Source organism: Phyllobates terribilis, unplaced genomic scaffold (assembly GCF_046119375.1).
Source record: "Phyllobates terribilis strain yellow unplaced genomic scaffold, ASM4611937v1 Scaffold_5__5_contigs__length_657084704, whole genome shotgun sequence".
NCBI lineage: Eukaryota > Metazoa > Chordata > Amphibia > Anura > Dendrobatidae > Phyllobates > Phyllobates terribilis.
This window is the reverse complement of record NW_027362765.1, coordinates 352,750,233-352,770,184: the sequence shown is the minus strand read 5'-3', so window position 1 is coordinate 352,770,184 and position 19,952 is coordinate 352,750,233. Positions and strand designations below refer to the sequence as shown.

Sequence of the window (19,952 nt, the reverse complement as noted above, 5' to 3'; positions counted from 1 at the left end):
TGTCCTCCGCCACGTTTCCCTCCGCGTCCTCTGCCTTGTCCTCCGCCACGTTTCCCTCCACGTCCTCTGCCTTGTCCTCCGCCACGTTTCCCTCCGCGTCCTCTGCCATATGAGGGCCGTGTGGAAGAAGACGTCTCTTTTGTGGTACAAGTGAGATATGAGAGCGCTGCCCCCGAGGTCTGAGCCTTATAAAGAGCCCGTCCTCCTAATATCATTGCTTATCACCGCGCAGGAGGATATCCCAGAGGCACGGACTGGCCGTTTCATAGGGTCCCCAGCAGCACAGAGGATTTCAAGGGTGTATGTGTAGTTACATGCGTGTGTCATGTCCGTCCTGTGTTCTCCCCGCAGACAGCCTCCTCATCGACTATCAGTTCACCTTCAGCCTCATCCAGGAGGATGATCGTCACCACACGGCCATCAACTTCATCGCCAACCCTGAGCAGGTGAGTCGCCATGTTTACGTGCGCTGCAGACGCCGCTCTGCCTCCCGTTCTCCCTCGGGACGATGCATCGGCGCCCCCTATCTGTCAATAATCCGCTCCGCAGATGTCACGTCCAGATCTGAGTGATGAGCGTTGCCCGGCGGTGACGGCAGAGTCTGCACGGGGTGACCCCGCAGCAAACGGCCGATATCTCACCGACATTTAATATAAAAGTGCAGAAAAAAATCAGCATAAATCCAAAATATATCCAATGCCCGTAATTCATGGACCAGGAGGCTCAGGATGAGCAGAGCTATAGGGTCTTCCCATATAGGGGGACTCTGCCTGGACTGGTAGGAGGCCACCGGTCTCTCAGGCCCCCGTGTGGCTACAGATCTACATGGGCATCTCCTTGGGAGTCCGGAGTTGCTGATTTGCCGCCATCATCCGCCGCCGCCGCAGGGAGCTGCTTTTTGCCGTGTTTACGGCCTCCATGCAGATTCTGCGCTGTCGCTCACACCGCGCTCCATTATTGGGATCTCACAGAGGGGCAGCGACAATCCCACCCGCACCAAACCTATATGTGTCCCAAAATCAGAGCGGCCCGTTCCCCGGGGCCCCGCTGGGCTCCTGTGATACCGGCTGTATACACAACGCAACACGTGTCATTGTATTAATATCCCCCGCCGATGTCGCAGATGGTTCATTTCCCGTCGTGTTACCATAGATGCACGAATAATCGGTGCAGGCGCTCGTGATCTGGGTCTGTAACGACCGTCACTGTCCCTGCACTTGTTCTATATAGAAATCCTCATAGTGAATCCCTGGGTGTGAAATAAATCAATGCATCACGTCCTACACAGAAAGTCACCTCCAGAGCTGCAATCCCAATTCTGCTGGCTGTACTTGGTAATGTGCAGTTATTGCCCTCACTTTGCTGTCAATCATGTGATCCAATAGACTATTTTTGTGACTTTTCTATGAACTCCCACAATGGATTTCTCTTTATTAACAGGTAAAAAGCAGAATTGTGATTTCAGCTCCAGATAAAATGTAAAGTAAGTCAAAATTAGAACAAAACAAGTAAAAAGAGATTTACCGTTATTTCGTATATAAAGAGGAGTCACTCTGAATGTAACCGGCATTATCTTCCACAGCTGCACTCATAATTCTACTAGTTACTTTTGGAAACAGTCAGCAAGAATGTAAACAGACACAGTGTAGCTGAGCGCCTATAACATGGGGGAGGGGCAGTGAGTTATCTCTACATCTAGCGACTGCACAAAGCCTGCGGTAACGACCACACTTCCCAGAATGCAAATCACCAGAGCGGAGAATGTATATCACCCGTACACTGTACAGAATGTCATATCCAGCGCTGTGCAAAAGTCTTAGGCAGGTGAAATAAATGTTGCAGAGGAAGAAGCTTCCAGGAAGAGATGGGTTAATAGTTTATTTTTATCAATTAGCAAAATGCAAAGTGACTGAAGAAAAGAGAAATGTAAATAATCAGTATCTGGTGACGCCCGTCACCCCCATCATCAATATCTGGTGACCGCCCATCACCTCCATCATCAGTATCTGGTGACCGCCCGTCGCCTCCATCATCAGTATCTGGTGACCGCCCGTCGCCTCCATCATCAGTATCTGGTGACCGCCCGTCTCCTCCATCATTAGTATCTGGTGACTGCCCGTCACCCCCATCATCAGTATCTGGTGACCGCCCATCACCTCCATCATCAGTATCTGGTGACAGCCCGACACCTCCATCATCAGTATCTGGTGACCGCCCGTCACCTCCATCATCAGTATCTGGTGACCGCCCGTCACCTCCATCATCAGTATCTGGTGACCGCCCTTCGCCTCCATCATCAGTATCTGGTGACTGCCCATCGCCTCCATCATCAGTATCTGGTGACTGCCCATCGCCTCCATCATCAGTATCTGGTGACTGCCCATCGCCTCCATCATCAGTATCTGATGACCGCCCGTCACCTCCATCATCAGTATCTGGTGACCGCCCGTTGCCTCCATCATCAGTATCTGGTGACCGCCCGTCGCCTCCATCATCAGTATCTGGTGACCGCCCGTCGCCTCCATCATCAGTATATGGTGACTGCCCGTCGCCTCCATCATCAGTATCTGGTGACCGCCCGTCGCCTCCATCATCAGTATCTGGTGACTGCCCGTCTCCTCCATCATCAGTATCTGGTGACCGCCCGTCACCTCCATCATCAGTATCTGGTGACCACCCGTCACCTCCATCATCAGTATCTGGTGACCACCCGTCACCTCCATCATCAGTATCTGGTGACCACCCGTCACCTCCATCATCAGTATCTGGTGACCGCCCGTCGCCTCCATCATCAGTATCTGGTGACCGCCCGTCTCCTCCATCATCAGTATCTGGTGACCGCCCGTCACCTCCATCATCAGTATCTGGTGACCACCCGTCACCTCCATCATCAGTATCTGGTGACCGCCCGTCACCTCCATCATCAGTATCTGGTGACCACCCGTCACCTCCATCATCAGTATCTGGTGACCTCCTGTCACCTCCATCATCAGTATCTGGTGACCGCCCGTCACCTCCATCATCAGTATCTGGTGACCACCCGTCACCTCCATCATCAGTATCTGGTGACCGCCCGTCACCTCCATCATCAGTATCTGGTGACGACCCGTCACCTCCATCATCAGTATCTGGTGACCTCCTGTCACCTCCATCATCAGTATCTGGTGACCCCTGTGATGGGATTTACATTTTACTCTTTCCTCCAGTTACTTTGTATTTTGTTAATTGATACAAGCTATTAACCCTTCTCTTCCTGGCAGCTTGTTAGGGTGCAGCCCTTTCCCACCTGCCTATGACTTTTGCACAGCGCTGTGTATCACTCCTACATTATATTATACTAGATGGTGGCCCGATTCGAATGCATCGGGTATTCTAGAATAGGTATGCGGCCGACCGGGCGCAATCAGCAGAACGTTGTTTAAATTTGGCGTCAAGATCGCTGATTGGTCGCGGCCGGCAACCGCGACTAATCAGCAAAACGGTGTTTAAATTTGGCGGCAATATCGGTGATTGGTCACGGGTGGCGGCCGCGACCAATCAGCGAACTGTGTTAGTGAGGACCGGAGAGCTTGTTTAAATTTGGCGATAAAATCGACCAATCAGCAGAGCGGCGTTTAAATTTGCCGCCGATATCGCTGATTGGTCACAGTGGCCGGCCGCGACCAATCAGCAGAGCGGCGTTGAAATTTGCCGCCCATCTCGCTGATTGGTCGCGGCCGGCCACCGCGACCAATTAGCACAGCGGCGTTTACATTTGCCGCCCATCTCAATCATAGGTCGCGGCCGGCCACCGCGACCAATCAGCAGAGCGGCGTTTAAATTTGCCGCCCATCTCAATCATAGGTCGCGGCCGGCCACCGCGACCAATCAGCAGAGCGGCGTTTAAATTTGCCGCCCATCTCAATCATAGGTCGCGGCCGGCCACCGCGACCAATCAGCAGAGCGGCGTTTAAATTTGCCGCCCATCTCGCTCATTGGTCGCGGTTGGCCGGCCACCGCGACCAATCAGCAGAGTGGCGTTTAAATTTGCCGGCCATCTCGCTCATTGGTCGCGGTCGGCCGGCCACCGCGACCAATCAGCAGAGCGGCGTTTAAATTTGCCGCCCATCTCGCTGATTGGTCGCGGCCGGCCACCGCGACCAATCAGCGTCGTATTAGTGTGGGCCCGGGAGCGGCGCTGCTTGTGCGGCTCCGTATTAGCGGGGAGCGGCGCAGCTTGTGCGGCTCCTTCTGCTGCGAGAAGCCGGGAGATGAGCGGCTGCTCGCAGCAGAAGCATCCCGACCGGCGGCGCCGCTCCCCGGTCCTCCATTCACACTTGCTGTCGGGAGATCAGCGGGCCAAGCCGCTGATCTTCCGACGTTAGCCTCATGGAGGTCAGCGGCGCCGGTCGGGGTAGTTGTGCTGCTAGCGCCGCTCATCTCCCGGCTGCATCGCCGCTGACCTCCGTCCGCCAGATGAGCCGCTAACGGCCGCCATCTTTTTTCAGAAATCCCGCGGCGCTGATTGGCCGCTGCCGGACCAATGAGCGACGCGGGATTTCCAGGACAGACAGATAGACAGACAGACAGACAGACAGACGGGATAAGACAATTATATAGTAGATTTCACATTATTATCATTTTTCTCTTTTGCATTTTTCAGGCTAATAAGAATCTGGACATCTCCATTAACGCTTCCAACAACTTCAACCTCAATATCACGTGGTCCATCGGATCTACAGGTGAGAACCAGGGATGGACGGAGCGGAGCCACGGGGCCACAGGCTAATGCTGGGGAGACACGGGGCCACATCCTAATGGTGGAGAGACACGGGGCCACATCCTAATGCTGGAGAGACACGGGGCCACAGCCTAATGGTGGGGAGACACGGGGCCACAGCCTAATGGTGGGGAGACACGGGGCCACATCCTAATCCTGGAGAGACACGGAGCCACAGCCTAATGCTGGGGAGACACGGGGCCACATCCTAATGGTGGAGAGACACGGGGCCACAGCCTAATGGTGGAGAGACACGGAGCCACAGCCTAATGCTGGGGAGACACGGGGCCACATCCTAATGGTGGAGAGACACGGGGCCACAGCCTAATGGTGGAGAGACACGGAGCCACAGCCTAATGCTGGGGAGACACGGGGCCACATCCTAATGGTGGAGAGACACGGGGCCACAGCCTAATGATGGAGAGACACGGGGCCACATCCTAATGGTGGAGAGACACGGGGCCACAGCCTAATGGTGGAGAGACACGGGGCCACATCCTAATGCTGGAGAGACACGGGGCCACATCCTAATGTTGGAAGACACGGGGCCACATCCTAATGATGGGGAGACACGGGGCCACATCCTAATGATGGAGAGACACGGGGCCACAGCCTAATGCTGGGGAGACAGGGGGACACATCCTAATGATGGAGAGACACGGAGCCACAGCCTAATGCCGGGGAGACAGGGGGACACATCCTAATGATGGAGAGACACGGAGCCACAGCCTAATGCTGGGGAGACAGGGGGACACATCCTAATGATGGAGAGACACGGAGACACAGCCTAATGCCGGGGAGACAGGGGGACACATCCTAATGATGGAGAGACACGGGGCCACAGCCTAATGCTGGGGAGACAGGGGGACACATCCTAATGATGGAGAGACACGGAGCCACAGCCTAATGCTGGGGAGACAGGGGGACACATCCTAATGATGGAGAGACACGGAGCCACAGCCTAATGCTGGGGTGACAGGGGGACACATCCTAATGATGGAGAGACACGGAGCCACAGCCTAATGCTGGGGTGATAGGGGGCCACATCCTAATGATGGAGAGACACGGGGCCACAGCCTAATGCTGGGGAGACAGGGGGACACATCCTAATGATGGAGAGACACGGAGCCACAGCCTAATGCTGGGGAGACAGGGGGACACATCCTAATGATGGAGAGACACGGAGCCACAGCCTAATGCCGGGGAGACAGGGGGACACATCCTAATGATGGAGAGACACGGAGACACAGCCTAATGCCGGGGAGACACATCCTAATGATGGAGAGACACGGGGCCACAGCCTAATGCTGGGGAGACAGGGGGACACATCCTAATGATGGAGAGACACGGAGCCACAGCCTAATGCTGGGGAGACAGGGGGACACATCCTAATGATGGAGAGACACGGAGCCACAGCCTAATGCTGGGGTGACAGGGGGACACATCCTAATGATGGAGAGACACGGAGCCACAGCCTAATGCTGGGGTGACAGGGGGACACATCCTAATGATGGAGAGACACGGAGCCACAGCCTAATGCTGGGGTGATAGGGGGCCACATCCTAATGATGGAGAGACACGGGGCCACAGCCTAATGCTGGGGAGACAGGGGGACACATCCTAATGATGGAGAGACACGGGGACACATCCTAATGATGGAGAGACACGGAGCCACAGCCTAATGCCGGGGAGACAGGGGGACACATCCTAATGATGGAGAGACACGGGGCCACAGCCTAATGCTGGGGAGACAGGGGGACACATCCTAATGATGGAGAGACACGGAGCCACAGCCTAATGCCGGGGAGACAGGGGGACACATCCTAATGATGGAGAGACACGGAGCCACAGCCTAATGCTGGGGAGACAGGGGGACACATCCTAATGATGGAGAGACACGGAGCCACAGCCTAATGCTGGGGAGACAGGGGGACACATCCTAATGATGGAGAGACACGGAGCCACAGCCTAATGCTGGGGTGACAGGGGGACACATCCTAATGATAGAGAGACACGGAGCCACAGCCTAATGCTGGGGTGACAGGGGGACACATCCTAATGATGGAGAGACACGGAGCCACAGCCTAATGCTGGGGTGATAGGGGGCCACATCCTAATGATGGAGAGACACGGGGCCACAGCCTAATGCTGGGGAGACAGGGGGACACATCCTAATGATGGAGAGACACGGGGACACATCCTAATGATGGAGAGACACGGAGCCACAGCCTAATGCCGGGGAGACAGGGGGACACATCCTAATGATGGAGAGACACGGGGCCACAGCCTAATGCTGGGGAGACAGGGGGACACATCCTAATGATGGAGAGACACGGAGCCACAGCCTAATGCTGGGGTGACAGGGGGACACATCCTAATGATGGAGAGACACGGAGCCACAGCCTAATGCTGGGGTGACAGGGGGCCACATCCTAATGATGGAGAGACACGGGGCCACAGCCTAATGCTGGGGAGACAGGGGGACACATCCTAATGATGGAGAGACACGGGGACACATCCTAATGATGGAGAGACACGGAGCCACAGCCTAATGCCGGGGAGACAGTGGGACACATCCTAATGATGGAGAGACACGGGGCCACAGCCTAATGCTGGGGAGACAGGGGGACACATCCTAATGATGGAGAGACACGGAGCCACAGCCTAATGCTGGGGTGACAGGGGGACACATCCTAATGATGGAGAGACACGGAGCCACAGCCTAATGCTGGGGTGACAGGGGGCCACATCCTAATGATGGAGAGACACGGGGCCACAGCCTAATGCTGGGGAGACAGGGGGACACATCCTAATGATGGAGAGACACGGAGCCACAGCCTAATGCCGGGGAGACAGGGGGACACATCCTAATGATGGAGAGACACGGAGCCACAGCCTAATGCTGGGGAGACAGGGGGACACATCCTAATGATGGAGAGACACGGGGCCAAAGCCTAATGCTGGGGAGACAGGGGGACACATCCTAATGATGGAGAGACACGGAGCCACAGCCTAATGCTGGGGAGACAGGGGGACACATCCTAATGATGGAGAGACACGGAGCCACAGCCTAATGCTGGGGTGACAGGGGGACACATCCTAATGATGGAGAGACACGGAGCCACAGCCTAATGCTGGGGTGACAGGGGGACACATCCTAATGATGGAGAGACACGGAGCCACAGCCTAATGCTGGGGAGACACGGGGCCACATCCTAATGATTGAGAGACACGGAGCCACAGCCTAATGCTGGGGAGACAGGGGGACACATCCTAATGATGGAGAGACACGGGGCCACATCCTAATGATGGAGAGACACGGAGCCACAGCCTAATGCTGGAGAGACACGGGGCCACAGCCTAATGCTGGGGAGACACGGGGACAGGCTGACCGCGTGACGGGGAGGCTGACAGCGTGATGTGGAGGCTGACGTAGGGATTTGGAGGATAATCTGCCATGTGGCGGATTTGCCTGGTATCAGATAATGGACGCTGTGTATATTCGGTCATTATCAGGGGTCTGGTCTTTATAATAATATGGTACTACCTGCGGGGTCTTCTCTCCCCACCCCCTTTCCTTCTCCCCTCTTTCCGTCCTTCTTTCTTTTGTAGCTCCTCTTTTCCTTTTTTCTAATTCTTCGTGTCCCTTCCTGCCTCATTTCTTTTTTCCCCTTTCTGCTTCCTCTTCCTTTTTTCCTTCATTTCTTCTTTTCACTCCCCATCCTTCCTTTCTCTGTATTTTTCTTCTTTTTGCTCCTATTGTCTTTTCCTCCTTTTATCCCTCTGTTGATCTGTTATTTCCCATTCTCCCTTCCTCTGTCTCTTCCCTCTTTTCATCTTGCTTTCTTCCTCTTCTTTCTTCCCGTTTCTCCTTCTCTCCCTTCCATTCCTCCTTTATTGTTTACTCTTTCTCGCCATCCTTTATTCCTCTCTTCAGTCTTTTTCTTTCCTCTTTTCCTCCTTCTCTTTGACCTTCACCTGATTCTATTTTCCATGCTCCATCTCCTTTCCATCCCTTTTCTCTATATTGCTGCACTGTCCCTCCTTCTTGTCCCATCTTTCTCTTTGCCACGTCTTTTCCCCCTTCTCCTCTCTTTTTTCTTTTGCCCCACTTCTGCCTTTTCTTCCTCTCTGCCCCCTCTTCCACTCCTCTTCTGCCCCCTTTCTCCTCATCTTCTCCCCAGTTCTCCTCACTGCCCCCTCTTATCTCCATTAATTCTCCTCTGATCCTCTTCTTCCCTTTTCCCCTCTCTGCTCCTCTTCCCCTTTATCATTTTGCCAGTTTTCCTTCCTCATTTTTCCATTTCCCTCATCCCCTTTCTCCTCTGTACACTCTTTTGTCCCATTTGTCCTCTCGGCCCCCTCTCTACCAATCTCTTCCCCTTCATTCTCTCTGCCTTCTCTTCCCCTTTCTCCTCTCTGTTTCCTTTTCTTCCCCATTCTTCCTTTTCTCTCTTCCCCTTTGTCCTCTCAGTCCCCTTTTCTTCTCTCTGCCTCCTCCATATACTCCAGTCATATCCACAGCTGCAATTAAGTCATATACTCCTCTCTGCTCGTCTTATCCACTTTTCTCCTTAACATCCCCTCGTCTCCTTTTCTCCTCTCTGCCTCCTCTTCTCCCCCTTTCTACTCTGTCCCCTCTTGCCTTGTTTTCTTCTCTGTCTCATCTTCCCCTTTGTCATTTTGCCCCTTCTTCTTCCCCATTTTTCCTTTTCCCTCATCCCCTTTCTACTCTCTGCACCCTCTGGTCCTCCTCCTCTTCACCTTCGTCCTCTGCCCCCTCACCTTCTCTTTCCCTTTGTCCTCTCTGCCCCTTCTTCTTCTTCCCCATTCTTCCTTTTCCTCTTCCCCTTTGTCCTCTCTGCCCCTTCTTCCCCATTCTTCCTTTTCCTCTTTTCCTTTGTCCTCTCTGTCCCCTCTTGTCCTCTTTTTCCTCTCTGCCTCTTCCATATACTCCAGTCACATCGAGAGCTGCAATTAAGAATCATATACTCCTCTTTGCCCCCTCTTCTCCTTTGTCCTCTCTGTCCCCTCTTGTTCACCATTCTTCCTTTTCTCTCTTCTCCTTTGTCCTTTCTGCCCCCTCTTCTCCTAACTGCTTACTCTTCTTCCCCTTCCTCCTCTTTTCTTCCTCCTCCTTCGATGACTGTCATTTTTCCATTTTCTTCTAGTTTTGTTATTTCTGCTCTTTTTCCAGTCCTCGTTCTCGCGTTCTGATCCCGGTCCCACCTTTACTAATGGCTTTACTTAATGCTGCGTTGTGAATGACCCTCATTGTCATGTTAGTTCCCCCCCATTTCTCGGACCCTCACTATCATGTTAGTTCCCCCCATTCCTCAGACCCTCGTTATCATGGTACGTTCCCCCATTCCTTGGACACTTGTCATCAATTTAGTTTCCCCCCATTCTTTGGACCCTCACTATGTTAGTTCCCCCCGATTCCTCGGTCCCTCGTTATCATGTTAGCCCCCCCCATTCCTCGGCCTCTCATCATGTTAGTTCCCCCCGATTTCTCGGTCCCTCGTTATCCTGTTACGTTCCCCCCATTCCTTGGACCCTCATTATCATGTTAGTCCCTCCCCATTCCTTGGACCCTCATTATCATGTTAGTCCCTCCCCATTCCTAGGTCCCTCGTTGTCATGTTACTTTCCCCCCATTCCTCAGACCCTCGGTACCATGTTACTTTCCCCCCATTCCTTGGACTTTAGTTATCATGTTACATTCCCCCCCCCATTCCTTGGACCTTCGTTATCATGTTACCCCCCCCCCCATTCCTTGGACCTTCATTATCATGTTACTTCCCCCCCCATTCCTCGGACCTTCGTTATCATGTAACTCCACCCCCCCATTCCTTGGACCTTCGTTATCATGTTACTTCCCCCCCCCATTCCTCGGACCTTCGTTACTATGTTACTTTCCCCCCCATTCCTCGGACCCTCATTATCATGGTAAGTTCCCCCCATTCCTCGGACCCTCATTACTATTTTATTTTCCCCCATTCCTCGGACCTTCGTTATGTTACGTCCCCCCCATTCCTCAGACCTTTGTTATGTTATTTTACCCCCATTCCTCGGACTTTCGTTACCATGTTACTTCCCCCTCATTCCTCAGACCCTCGTTATTGTGTTACTTCCTCCCCCATTCCTTGGACCCTCATTATTATGTTACTTTCCCCCCATTCCTCGGACCTTCGTTATCATGTTACGTTCCCCCTCATTCCTCGGACCTTCGTTATCATGTTACTTTCCCCCCATTCCTCGGTCCCTCATTATTATGTTACTTTCCCCCCATTCCTCGGACCCTTGTTATTATGTTACTTTACCCCCCCATTCCTCGGTCCCTCAGTATCATATTACGTCCCCCCATTCCTCGGACGTCGGAGCTGTGAACGGTTTTGTCATATTGAAATTCAAAAAATAAAATCGGAGACGTTGGTGTTATGAAACGCAGCGATTTTAATTAAGATAAAAGCTTCCTGCGACCGGAGAGACAAAGATCCGGCACCGCGCCTAATTACTAACCTTAGCATTGATAATAGGCGGCGGCGGCTGCTGCCACAGATAAAGGGGCGGTTTTATCTGCGCTCGCTTGGGGGCGCCGGCCCCGCTTCCCTCCTCTCCTGGGATCCAGACTCTTTATCTGGAAAGTTTTTGCTTTCGGCATCGATGACTTTAGAAAGAGATGTCGGTGGAGGACGCCGCGCCGGTGGGAAATAACGTGAATGAGAAGACGGAGGATATGCGCGCGGCGCTCCCGATGCTTCCATTGTGTCCCGTCCTGCCGGCAGCGGCTGCCACAATTATATTAACATATATTAATGAACTCGGAGAAAAGTGCAATTTTCAAAGATAAAGAAACTTCTCATGTGGGAACCGATGGAATCTGAGGACGAGCGGCGCCATTAATAACGTGCGCGGAAGTTGTAGTGAGACGAAAGCAGGAAGATCGGCGGCACGGAGGGCGAACGTCCGCTCCAAAAATCCCAAGGTCACATAAAGGTCATCTACCTCCCGGAGCTGGTCCTAGACTTGGCGTAACGGACTGCGGTGAAGTCGTATGAGCGGTTATACCATCAGATGCAGCCGGTACACGGACCCTCGAGGAGAGCAACATATGCTACTAGTAATGCAGAGAACTCCGTCACAGACGGTTACAAAGGCCCAGATTGTGTTTACAGCTCCTATGCAGAGCTATGCATCGCCATGGTAGCAGACTGCAAACAACTCGTGTAGTCAGAGCCGCACGTACAGTACAGACCAAAAGTTTGGACACACCTTCTCATTTAAAGATTTTTCTGTATTTTCATGACTATGAAAATTGTACATTCACACTGAAGGCATCAAAACTATGAATTACCACATGTGGAATTATATACTTAACAAAAAAGTGTGAAACCACTGAAAATATGTCTTATATTCTAGGTTCTTCACAGTAGCCCCCTTTTGCTTTGATGACTGCTTTGCACACTCTTGGCATTCTCTTGATGAGCTTCAAGAGGTAGTCACCGGAAATGGTCTTCCAACAATCTTGAAGGAGTTCCCAGAGATGCTTAGCACTTGTTGGCCCTTTTGCCTTCACACTGCGGTCCAGCTCACCCCAAACCATCTCGATTGGGTTCAGGTCTGGTGACTGTGGAGGCCAGGTCATCTGGCGTAGCCCCCCATCACTCTCCTTCTCCGCAAACCGGATGGAATAGCATGCCGCTGCAAGATGCTGTGGTAGCCATGCTGGTTCAGTATGCCTTCAATTTTGAATAAACACCAGCAAAGCCCCCCCACACCATCACACCTCCTCCTCCATGCTTCACGGTGGGAACCAGGCATGTAGAGTCCATCCGTTCACCTTTTCTGCGTCGCACAAAGACACGGTGGTTGGAACCAAAGATCTCAAATTTGGACTCATCAGACCAAAGCACACATTTCCACTGGTCTAATGTCCATTCCTTGTGTTCTTTAGCCCAAACAAGTCTCTTCTGCTTGTTGCCTGTCCTTAGCAGTGGTTTCCTAGCAGCTATTTTACCATGAAGGCCTGCTGCACAAAGTATCCTCTTAACAGTTGTGGTAGAGATGTGTCTGCTGCTAGAACTCTGTGTGGCATTGACCTGGTCTCTAATCTGAGCTGCTGTTAACCTGCGATTTCTGAGGCTGGTGACTCGGGTAAACTTATCCTCAGAAGCAGAGGTGACTCTTGGTCTTCCTTTCCTGGGGCGGTCCTCATGTGAGCCAGTTTCTTTGTAGCGCTTGATGGTTTTCGCAACTGCACTTGGGGACACATTCAAAGTTTTCCCAATTTTTCGGACTGACTGACCTTCATTTCTTAAGGTAATGATGGCCACTCGTTTTTCTTTACTTAGCTGCTTTTTTCTTGCCATAATACAAATTCTAACAGTCTATTCAGTAGGACTATCAGCTGTGTATCCACCTGACTTCTGCACAACACAACTGATGGTCCCAACCCCATTTATAAGGCAAGAAATCCCACTTATTAAGCCTGACAGGGCACACCTGTGAAGTGAAGACCATTTCCGGTGACTACCTCTTGAAGCTCATCAAGAGAATGCCAAGAGTGTGCAAAGCAGTCATCAAAGCAAAAGGTGGCTACTGTGAAGACCCTAGAATATAAGACATATTTTCAGTTGTTTCACACTTTTTTGTTAAGTATATAATTCCACATGTGGTAATTCATAGTTTTGATGCCTTCAGTGTGAATGTACAATTTTCATAGTCATGAAAATACAGAAAAATCTTTAAATGAGAAGGTGTGTCCAAACTTTTGGTCTGTACTGTACGCTGCGCTCTCATTGTGTAAGGACAGATGGGCGGCAGAACCACATGGTGTGTTTTCTGGTTTTCCGTTTCATTAATGAAAATGATTCAGGGTGAGAATCATCATAAAAATTCAGTTATCATGTCCGAGATCTCTGCTTGCTGTGAATGAATTGACCCCAGCGTGACCCGGCTGCTCAGTCAGTGGTTTTCTACAATTCCATGTAGTGTACAGTCATGGCCAAAAGTATTGAGAATGAGACAAATAGTAATTTTTCCAAAGTTTACTGCTTCATTTTTTGTAATGGCAATTTGCACATACTCCTGAATGTCAAAGAGTGATCAGCTTAACAGCAATTACTGTACTTGCAAAGTCAATATTTGCCCAGAAAATGAACTTTAACCCCCAAAACACATTTCAACATCATTGCAGTCCTTCCTTAAAAGGAGCAGCTAACATCGTTTTAGTGATTGATCCATTAACACAGGTGTAGGTGTTGATGAGGACAGGGCTGGTGATCAATCAGTCATGATTAAGTAAGAATGACATCACTGGACACTTTAAAAGGAGGCTGGTTCTTGGTATCATTGTTTCTCTTCAGTTAACCATGGTTATCTCTAAAGAAACACGTGCAGCCATCATTGCACTGCACAAAAATGGCCTAACAGGGAAGAGTATCGCAGCTACAAAGATTGCACCTCAGTCAGCAATCTATCGCATCATCAAGAACTTCAAGGAGAGAACTTCCATTGTTGTCAAAAAGGCTCAAGGGCGCCCAAGAAAGACCAGCAAGCGCCAGGACCGTATCTTAAAACTGTTTCAGCTGCGGGATCAGACTACCAGCAGTGCCGAGCTTGCTCAGGAATGGCAGCAGGCTGGTGTGAGTGCTTCTGCACGCACTGTGAGGCGGAGACTCTTTGAGCAAGGGCTGGTTTCAAGGAAGGCAGCAAAGAAGCCACTTCTCTCCAGAAAAAACATCAGGGACCGACTGATATTCTGCAAAAGGTACAGGGAGTGGACTGCTGAGGACTGGGTCAAAGTCATTTTCTCTGATGAATCCCCTTTTCGATTGCTTGGGACATCTGGAAAACAGCTTATTCGGAGAAGAAGAGGTGAGCGCTACCACCAGTCTTGTCTCATGCCAACTGTAAAGCATCCTGAAACCATTCATGTGTGGGGTTGCTTCTCAGCCAAGGGAATCGCCTCGCTCACAGTCTTGCCTAAAAACACAGCCATGAATAAAGAATGGTACCAGAATGTCCTCCAAGAGCAACTTCTCCCAACTGTCCAAGAGCAGTTTGGCGCCCAACAATGCCTTTTCCAGCATGATGGAGCACCTTGCCATAAAGCAAAGGTGATAACTAAATGGCTCATGGAACAAAACATAGAGATTTTGGGTCCATGGCCTGGAAACTCCCCAGATCTTAATCTCATTGAGAACTTGTGGTCAATCATCAAGAGACGGGTGGACAAACAAAAACCAACAAATTCTGGCAAAATGCAAGCATTGATTATGCAAAAATGGACTGCTATCAGTCAGGATTTGGTCCAAAAGTTGATTGAGAGCAGCCAGGGAGAATTACAGAGGTCTTGAAGAAGAAGAGGCAACACTGCAAATATTGACTTGCTGCATTAACTCATTCTAACTATCAATATAACCTATTGGTACTCATAATATGATTGCAATTATATTTCTGTATGTGATATAAACATCAGACAAACACTAATTAAAACCAGAGGCCAGCAGATCATGGGAAAATATAATTTTGGTGTCATTCTCAATACTTTTGGCCATGACTGTAGACAATGCCCGGACTGATACATTGTAGCAAACTATCGGCTAGAGCGCTGCGCGGCTGATTGCAGCGGTGCAATGTGGCGCTGACTCCGAGAGGCCAAGATGTGACTGGTGACACATGGACGTGTCGTCCACTGTCAGCGAGCAGAGGTATTGTGTCATGCATTGTCTGCATTGGGGCCGGATTGTAGAAGATTCCTCTGAGACCCTCGGCTCCGGGGACACCACAGACGCCGCCTTTCACCCCCAGTTCTCCGTCACAGAAAACGCTGAAATTCAGACATTGTGTCAATAATAATTCATGAAGAGTCAGCGCGAGGCCGCGGAGCCGACAGAGGCCGCGGAACCAGCAGAGGCCGCGGAGCCAGCAGAGGCCGCGGAGCCGGCAGAGGCCGCGGAGCCGACAGAGGCCGCGGAGCCGACAGAGGCCGTGGAGCCGGCAGAGGCCGCGGAGCCGGCAGAGGCCGTGGAGCCGGCAGAGGCCGCGGAGCCGACAGAGGCCGCGGAGCCAGCAGAGGCGCACAGAGGCCGCGGAGCCAGCAGAGGCCGCAGAGCCGGCAGAGGCCGCGGAGCCGACAGAGGCCGCGGAGCCGACAGAGGCCGCGGAGCCAGCTGAGGTGCACAGAGGCCGTGGAGCCAGCAGAGGCCGCGGAGCCAGCAGAGGCCGTGGAGCCGACAGAGGCCGCGGAGCCAGCAGAGGCGCACAGAGGCCGCGGAGCCGGCAGAGGCCGCGGAGCCGACAGAGGCCGTGGAGCCAGCAGAGGCCGTGGAGCCGACAGAGGCCGCGGAGCCAGCAGAGGCGCACAGAGGCCGCGGAGCCGACAGGCCGCGGAGCCAGCAGAGGCCGCAGAGCCGGCAGAGGCCGTGGAGCCGACAGAGGCCGCGGAGCCGACAGAGGCCGCGGAGCCAGCTGAGGCGCACAGAGGCCGTGGAGCCAGCAGAGGCCGCGGAGCCAGCAGAGGCCGTGGAGCCGACAGAGGCCGCGGAGCCAGCAGAGGCCGCGGAGCCGGCAGAGGCGCACAGAGGCCGCGGAGCCGGCAGAGGCGCACAGAGGCCGCGGAGCCGGCAGAGGCGGACAGAGGCCATGGAGCCGACAGAGGCCACGGAGCCGGCAGAGCCGGACAGAGGCCGCGGAGCCAGCAGAGGCGCAAAGAGGCCGCGGAGCCGACAGAGGCCGTGGAGCCAGCAGAGGCGCACAGAGGCCGCGGAGCCGGCAGAGGCCGCGGAGCCAGCAGAGGCGCACAGAGGCCGCGGAGCCAGCAGAGGCCGCGGAGCCAGCAGAGGCGCACAGAGGCCGCGGAGCCGGCAGAGGCCGCGGAGTCAGCAGAGGCCGCGGAGTCGGCAGAGGCGCACAGAGGCCGCGGAGCCAGCAGAGGCGCACAGAGGCCGCGGAGCCGGCAGAGGCGCACAGAGGCCGTGGAGCCGGCAGAGGCGCACAGAGGCCGCGGAGCCGGCAGAGCCGGACAGAGGCCGCGGAGCCGGCAGAGCCGGACAGAGGCCGCGGAGCCGGCAGAGGCGCACAGAGGCCGCGGAGCCGGCAGAGGCGCACAGAGGCCGCGGAGCCGGCAGAGGCGTCAGAAAGCGGCTGACATTACACCGGCATTCACCAGCGCCGCGCCGGGTGCGATCAGCGCTGCATGGGGGAAAGAATGTGATCAGGCCACGGCGATGGGGGGCGACACCTACACTTTAGTCACATCCAAAGCTGCAATATGCTCCAGTCACCTTCAGAGCTGCAATAATGCTTCATGTACTCCAGTCACATCCAGAGCTGCAATAATGCTTCATATGCTCCAGTCGCCTCCAGAGCTGCAATAATGCTTCATATGCTCCAGTCACATCCAGAGCTGCAATAATGCTTCATATGCTCCAGTCACCTCCAGAGCTGCAATAATGCTTCATATGCTCCAGTCACCTCCAGAGCTGCAATAATGCTTCATATGCTCCAGTCACCTCCAGAGCTGCAATAATGCTTCATGTACTCCAGTCACCTCCAGAGCTGCAATAGCACATTGTATACTAATACTTCATATGCTCCAGTCACCTCCAGAGCTGCAATAATGCTTCATATGCTCCAGTCACATCTAGAGCTCCAATAATGCTTCATATGCTCCAGTCACCTCCAGAGCTGCAATAATGCTTCATATGCTCCAGTCACCTCCAGAGCTGCAATAACGCTTCATATGCTCCAGTCACATTTTGAGCTGCAATAATGCTTCATACGCTCCAGTTACATCTAGAGCTGCAATAACGCTACATATGCTCCAGTCACATCCAGAGCTGCAATAACACTTCATATACTCCAGTCACATCTAGAGCTGCAATAATGCTTTACATCCTCCAGTCACATCTACAGCTGCAATAACGCTTCATATGCTCCAGTCACATCTAGAGCTGCAATAATGCTTCATATGTTCCAGTCACATCCAGAGCTGCAATAACACTTCATATACTCCAGTCACCTCCAGAGCTGCAATAATGCTTCATGTACTCCAGTCACATCCAGAGCTGCAATAATGCTTCATATGCTCCAGTCACATCTAGAGCTGCAATAACGCTTCATATGCTCCAGTCACATCTAGAGCTGCAATAACGTTTCATATGCTCCAGTCACATCTAGAGCTGCAATAACGCTTCATATGCTCCAGTCACATCTAGAGCTGCAATAACGCTTCATATGCTCCAGTCACATCTAGAGCTGCAATAACGCTTCATATGCTCCAGTCACATCTAGAGCTGCAATAACGCTTCATATGCTCCAGTCACATCTAGAGCTGCAATAACGCTTCATATGCTCCAGTCACATCTAGAGCTCCAATAATGCTTCATATGCTCCAGTCACCTCCAGAGCTGCAATAACACTTCATATGCTCCAGTCACATTTTGAGCTGCAATAACGCTTCTTATGCTCCAGTCACATCTAGAGCTGCAATAACGCTTCATATGCTCCAGTCACATTTTGAGCTGCAATAACGCTTCTTATGCTCCAGTCACATCTAGAGCTGCAATAATGCTTCATATGCTCCAGTCACCTCCAGAGCTGCAATAACGCTTCATATGCTCCAGTTACATCTAGAGCTGCAATAACGCTTCATATGCTCCAGTCACATCCAGAGCTGCAATAATGCTTCATATGCTCCAGTCACATCTAGAGCTGCAATAATGCTTCATATGCTCCAGTCACCTCCAGAGCTGCAATAATGCTTCATATGCTCCAGTCGCCTCCGGAGCTGCAATAATGCTTCATGTGCTCCAGTCACCTCCAGAGCTGCAATAACGCTTCATATGCTCCAGTCACATTTTGAGCTGCAATAACGCTTCTTGTGCTCCAGTCACATCTAGAGCTGCAACAATGCTTCATATGCTCCAGTCACCTCCAGAGCTGCAATAACGCTTCATACGCTCCAGTTACATCTAGAGCTGCAATAACGCTTCATATGCTCCAGTCACCTCCAGAGCTGCAATAACGCTTCATATGCTCCAGTCACATTTTGAGCTGCAATAACGCTTCATACGCTCCAGTTACATCTAGAGCTGCAATAACGCTTCATATGCTCCAGTCACATCCAGAGCTGCAATAACACTTCATATACTCCAGTCACATCTAGAGCTGCAATAACACTTCATATACTCCAGTCACATCTAGAGCTGCAATAATGCTTTACATCCTCCAGTCACATCTAGAGCTGCAATAACGCTTCATATGCTCGAGTCACATCCAGAGCTGCAATAATTCTTCATATGTTCCAGTCACCTCCAGAGCTGCAATAATGCTTCATGTACTCCAGTCACATCCAGAGCTGCAATAGCACATCGTATACTCCAGTCACCTCCAGAGCTGCAATAATGCTTCATATGCTCCAGTTGCCTCCAGAGCTGCAATAATGCTTCATGTGCTCCAGTCTCATCCAGAGCTGCAATAGCACATCGTATACTCCAGTCACCTCCAGAGCTGCAATAATGCTTCATATGCTCCAGTCACCTCCAGAGCTGCAATAATGCTTCATATGCTCGTCACATCTAGAGCTGCAATAGCAATTCATATGCTCCAGTTATATCTAGAGCTGCAATAACGCTTCATATACTCCAGTCACTTCCAGAGCTCCAATTCTGTTGGTTACCCTAGTATACAGTTTGTTTGTTTTTGCCTATCCTGTATCTTTCTGTGGGTCATGTGACTTGCGGGCTGTATCTATATAACTGCCCTCTAGTCACATCCAGAGCTGTATTCACAATTCCTCTGTTCTCCAGTATAATGTAATGGCATGGTGCGGTCGGTGTACCGTTGCGGAGCGGTTGGTATATCGGCACGGTCGGAGTAACGGCATGGTGCGGTCGGTGTACCGTTGCGGAGTGGTTGGTATATCGGCACGGTCGGAGTAATGGCTTGGTGCGGTCGGTGTACCGTTGCGGAGTGGTTGGTATATCGGCACGGTCGGAGTAACGGCTTGGTGCGGTCGGTGTACCGTTGCGGAGTGGTTGGTATATCAGCACGGTCGGAGTAACGGCTTGGTGCGGTCGGTGTACCGTTGCGGAGTGGTTGGTATATCGGCACGGTCGGAGTAACGGCATGGTGCGGTCGGTGTACCGTTGCGGAGTGGTTGGTATATCGGCACGGTCGGAGTAAT

The 19,952-nt window shown here is 52.2% G+C and overlaps 1 protein-coding gene across 1 annotated transcript in view; it reads left to right on the top strand.

Annotated features, from left to right (window-relative positions):
* ATRNL1 (attractin like 1) overlaps positions 1-19,952 on the top strand; it is a 1,189,422-nt gene that overhangs the window by 673,920 nt on the left and 495,550 nt on the right. Inside the window, exons 22-23 of the mRNA XM_073684631.1 lie at positions 352-446; positions 4,643-4,721. Coding sequence (XP_073540732.1) covers positions 352-446; positions 4,643-4,721 — 174 coding nt within the window. The remainder of the gene's footprint in view (positions 1-351; positions 447-4,642; positions 4,722-19,952) is intronic.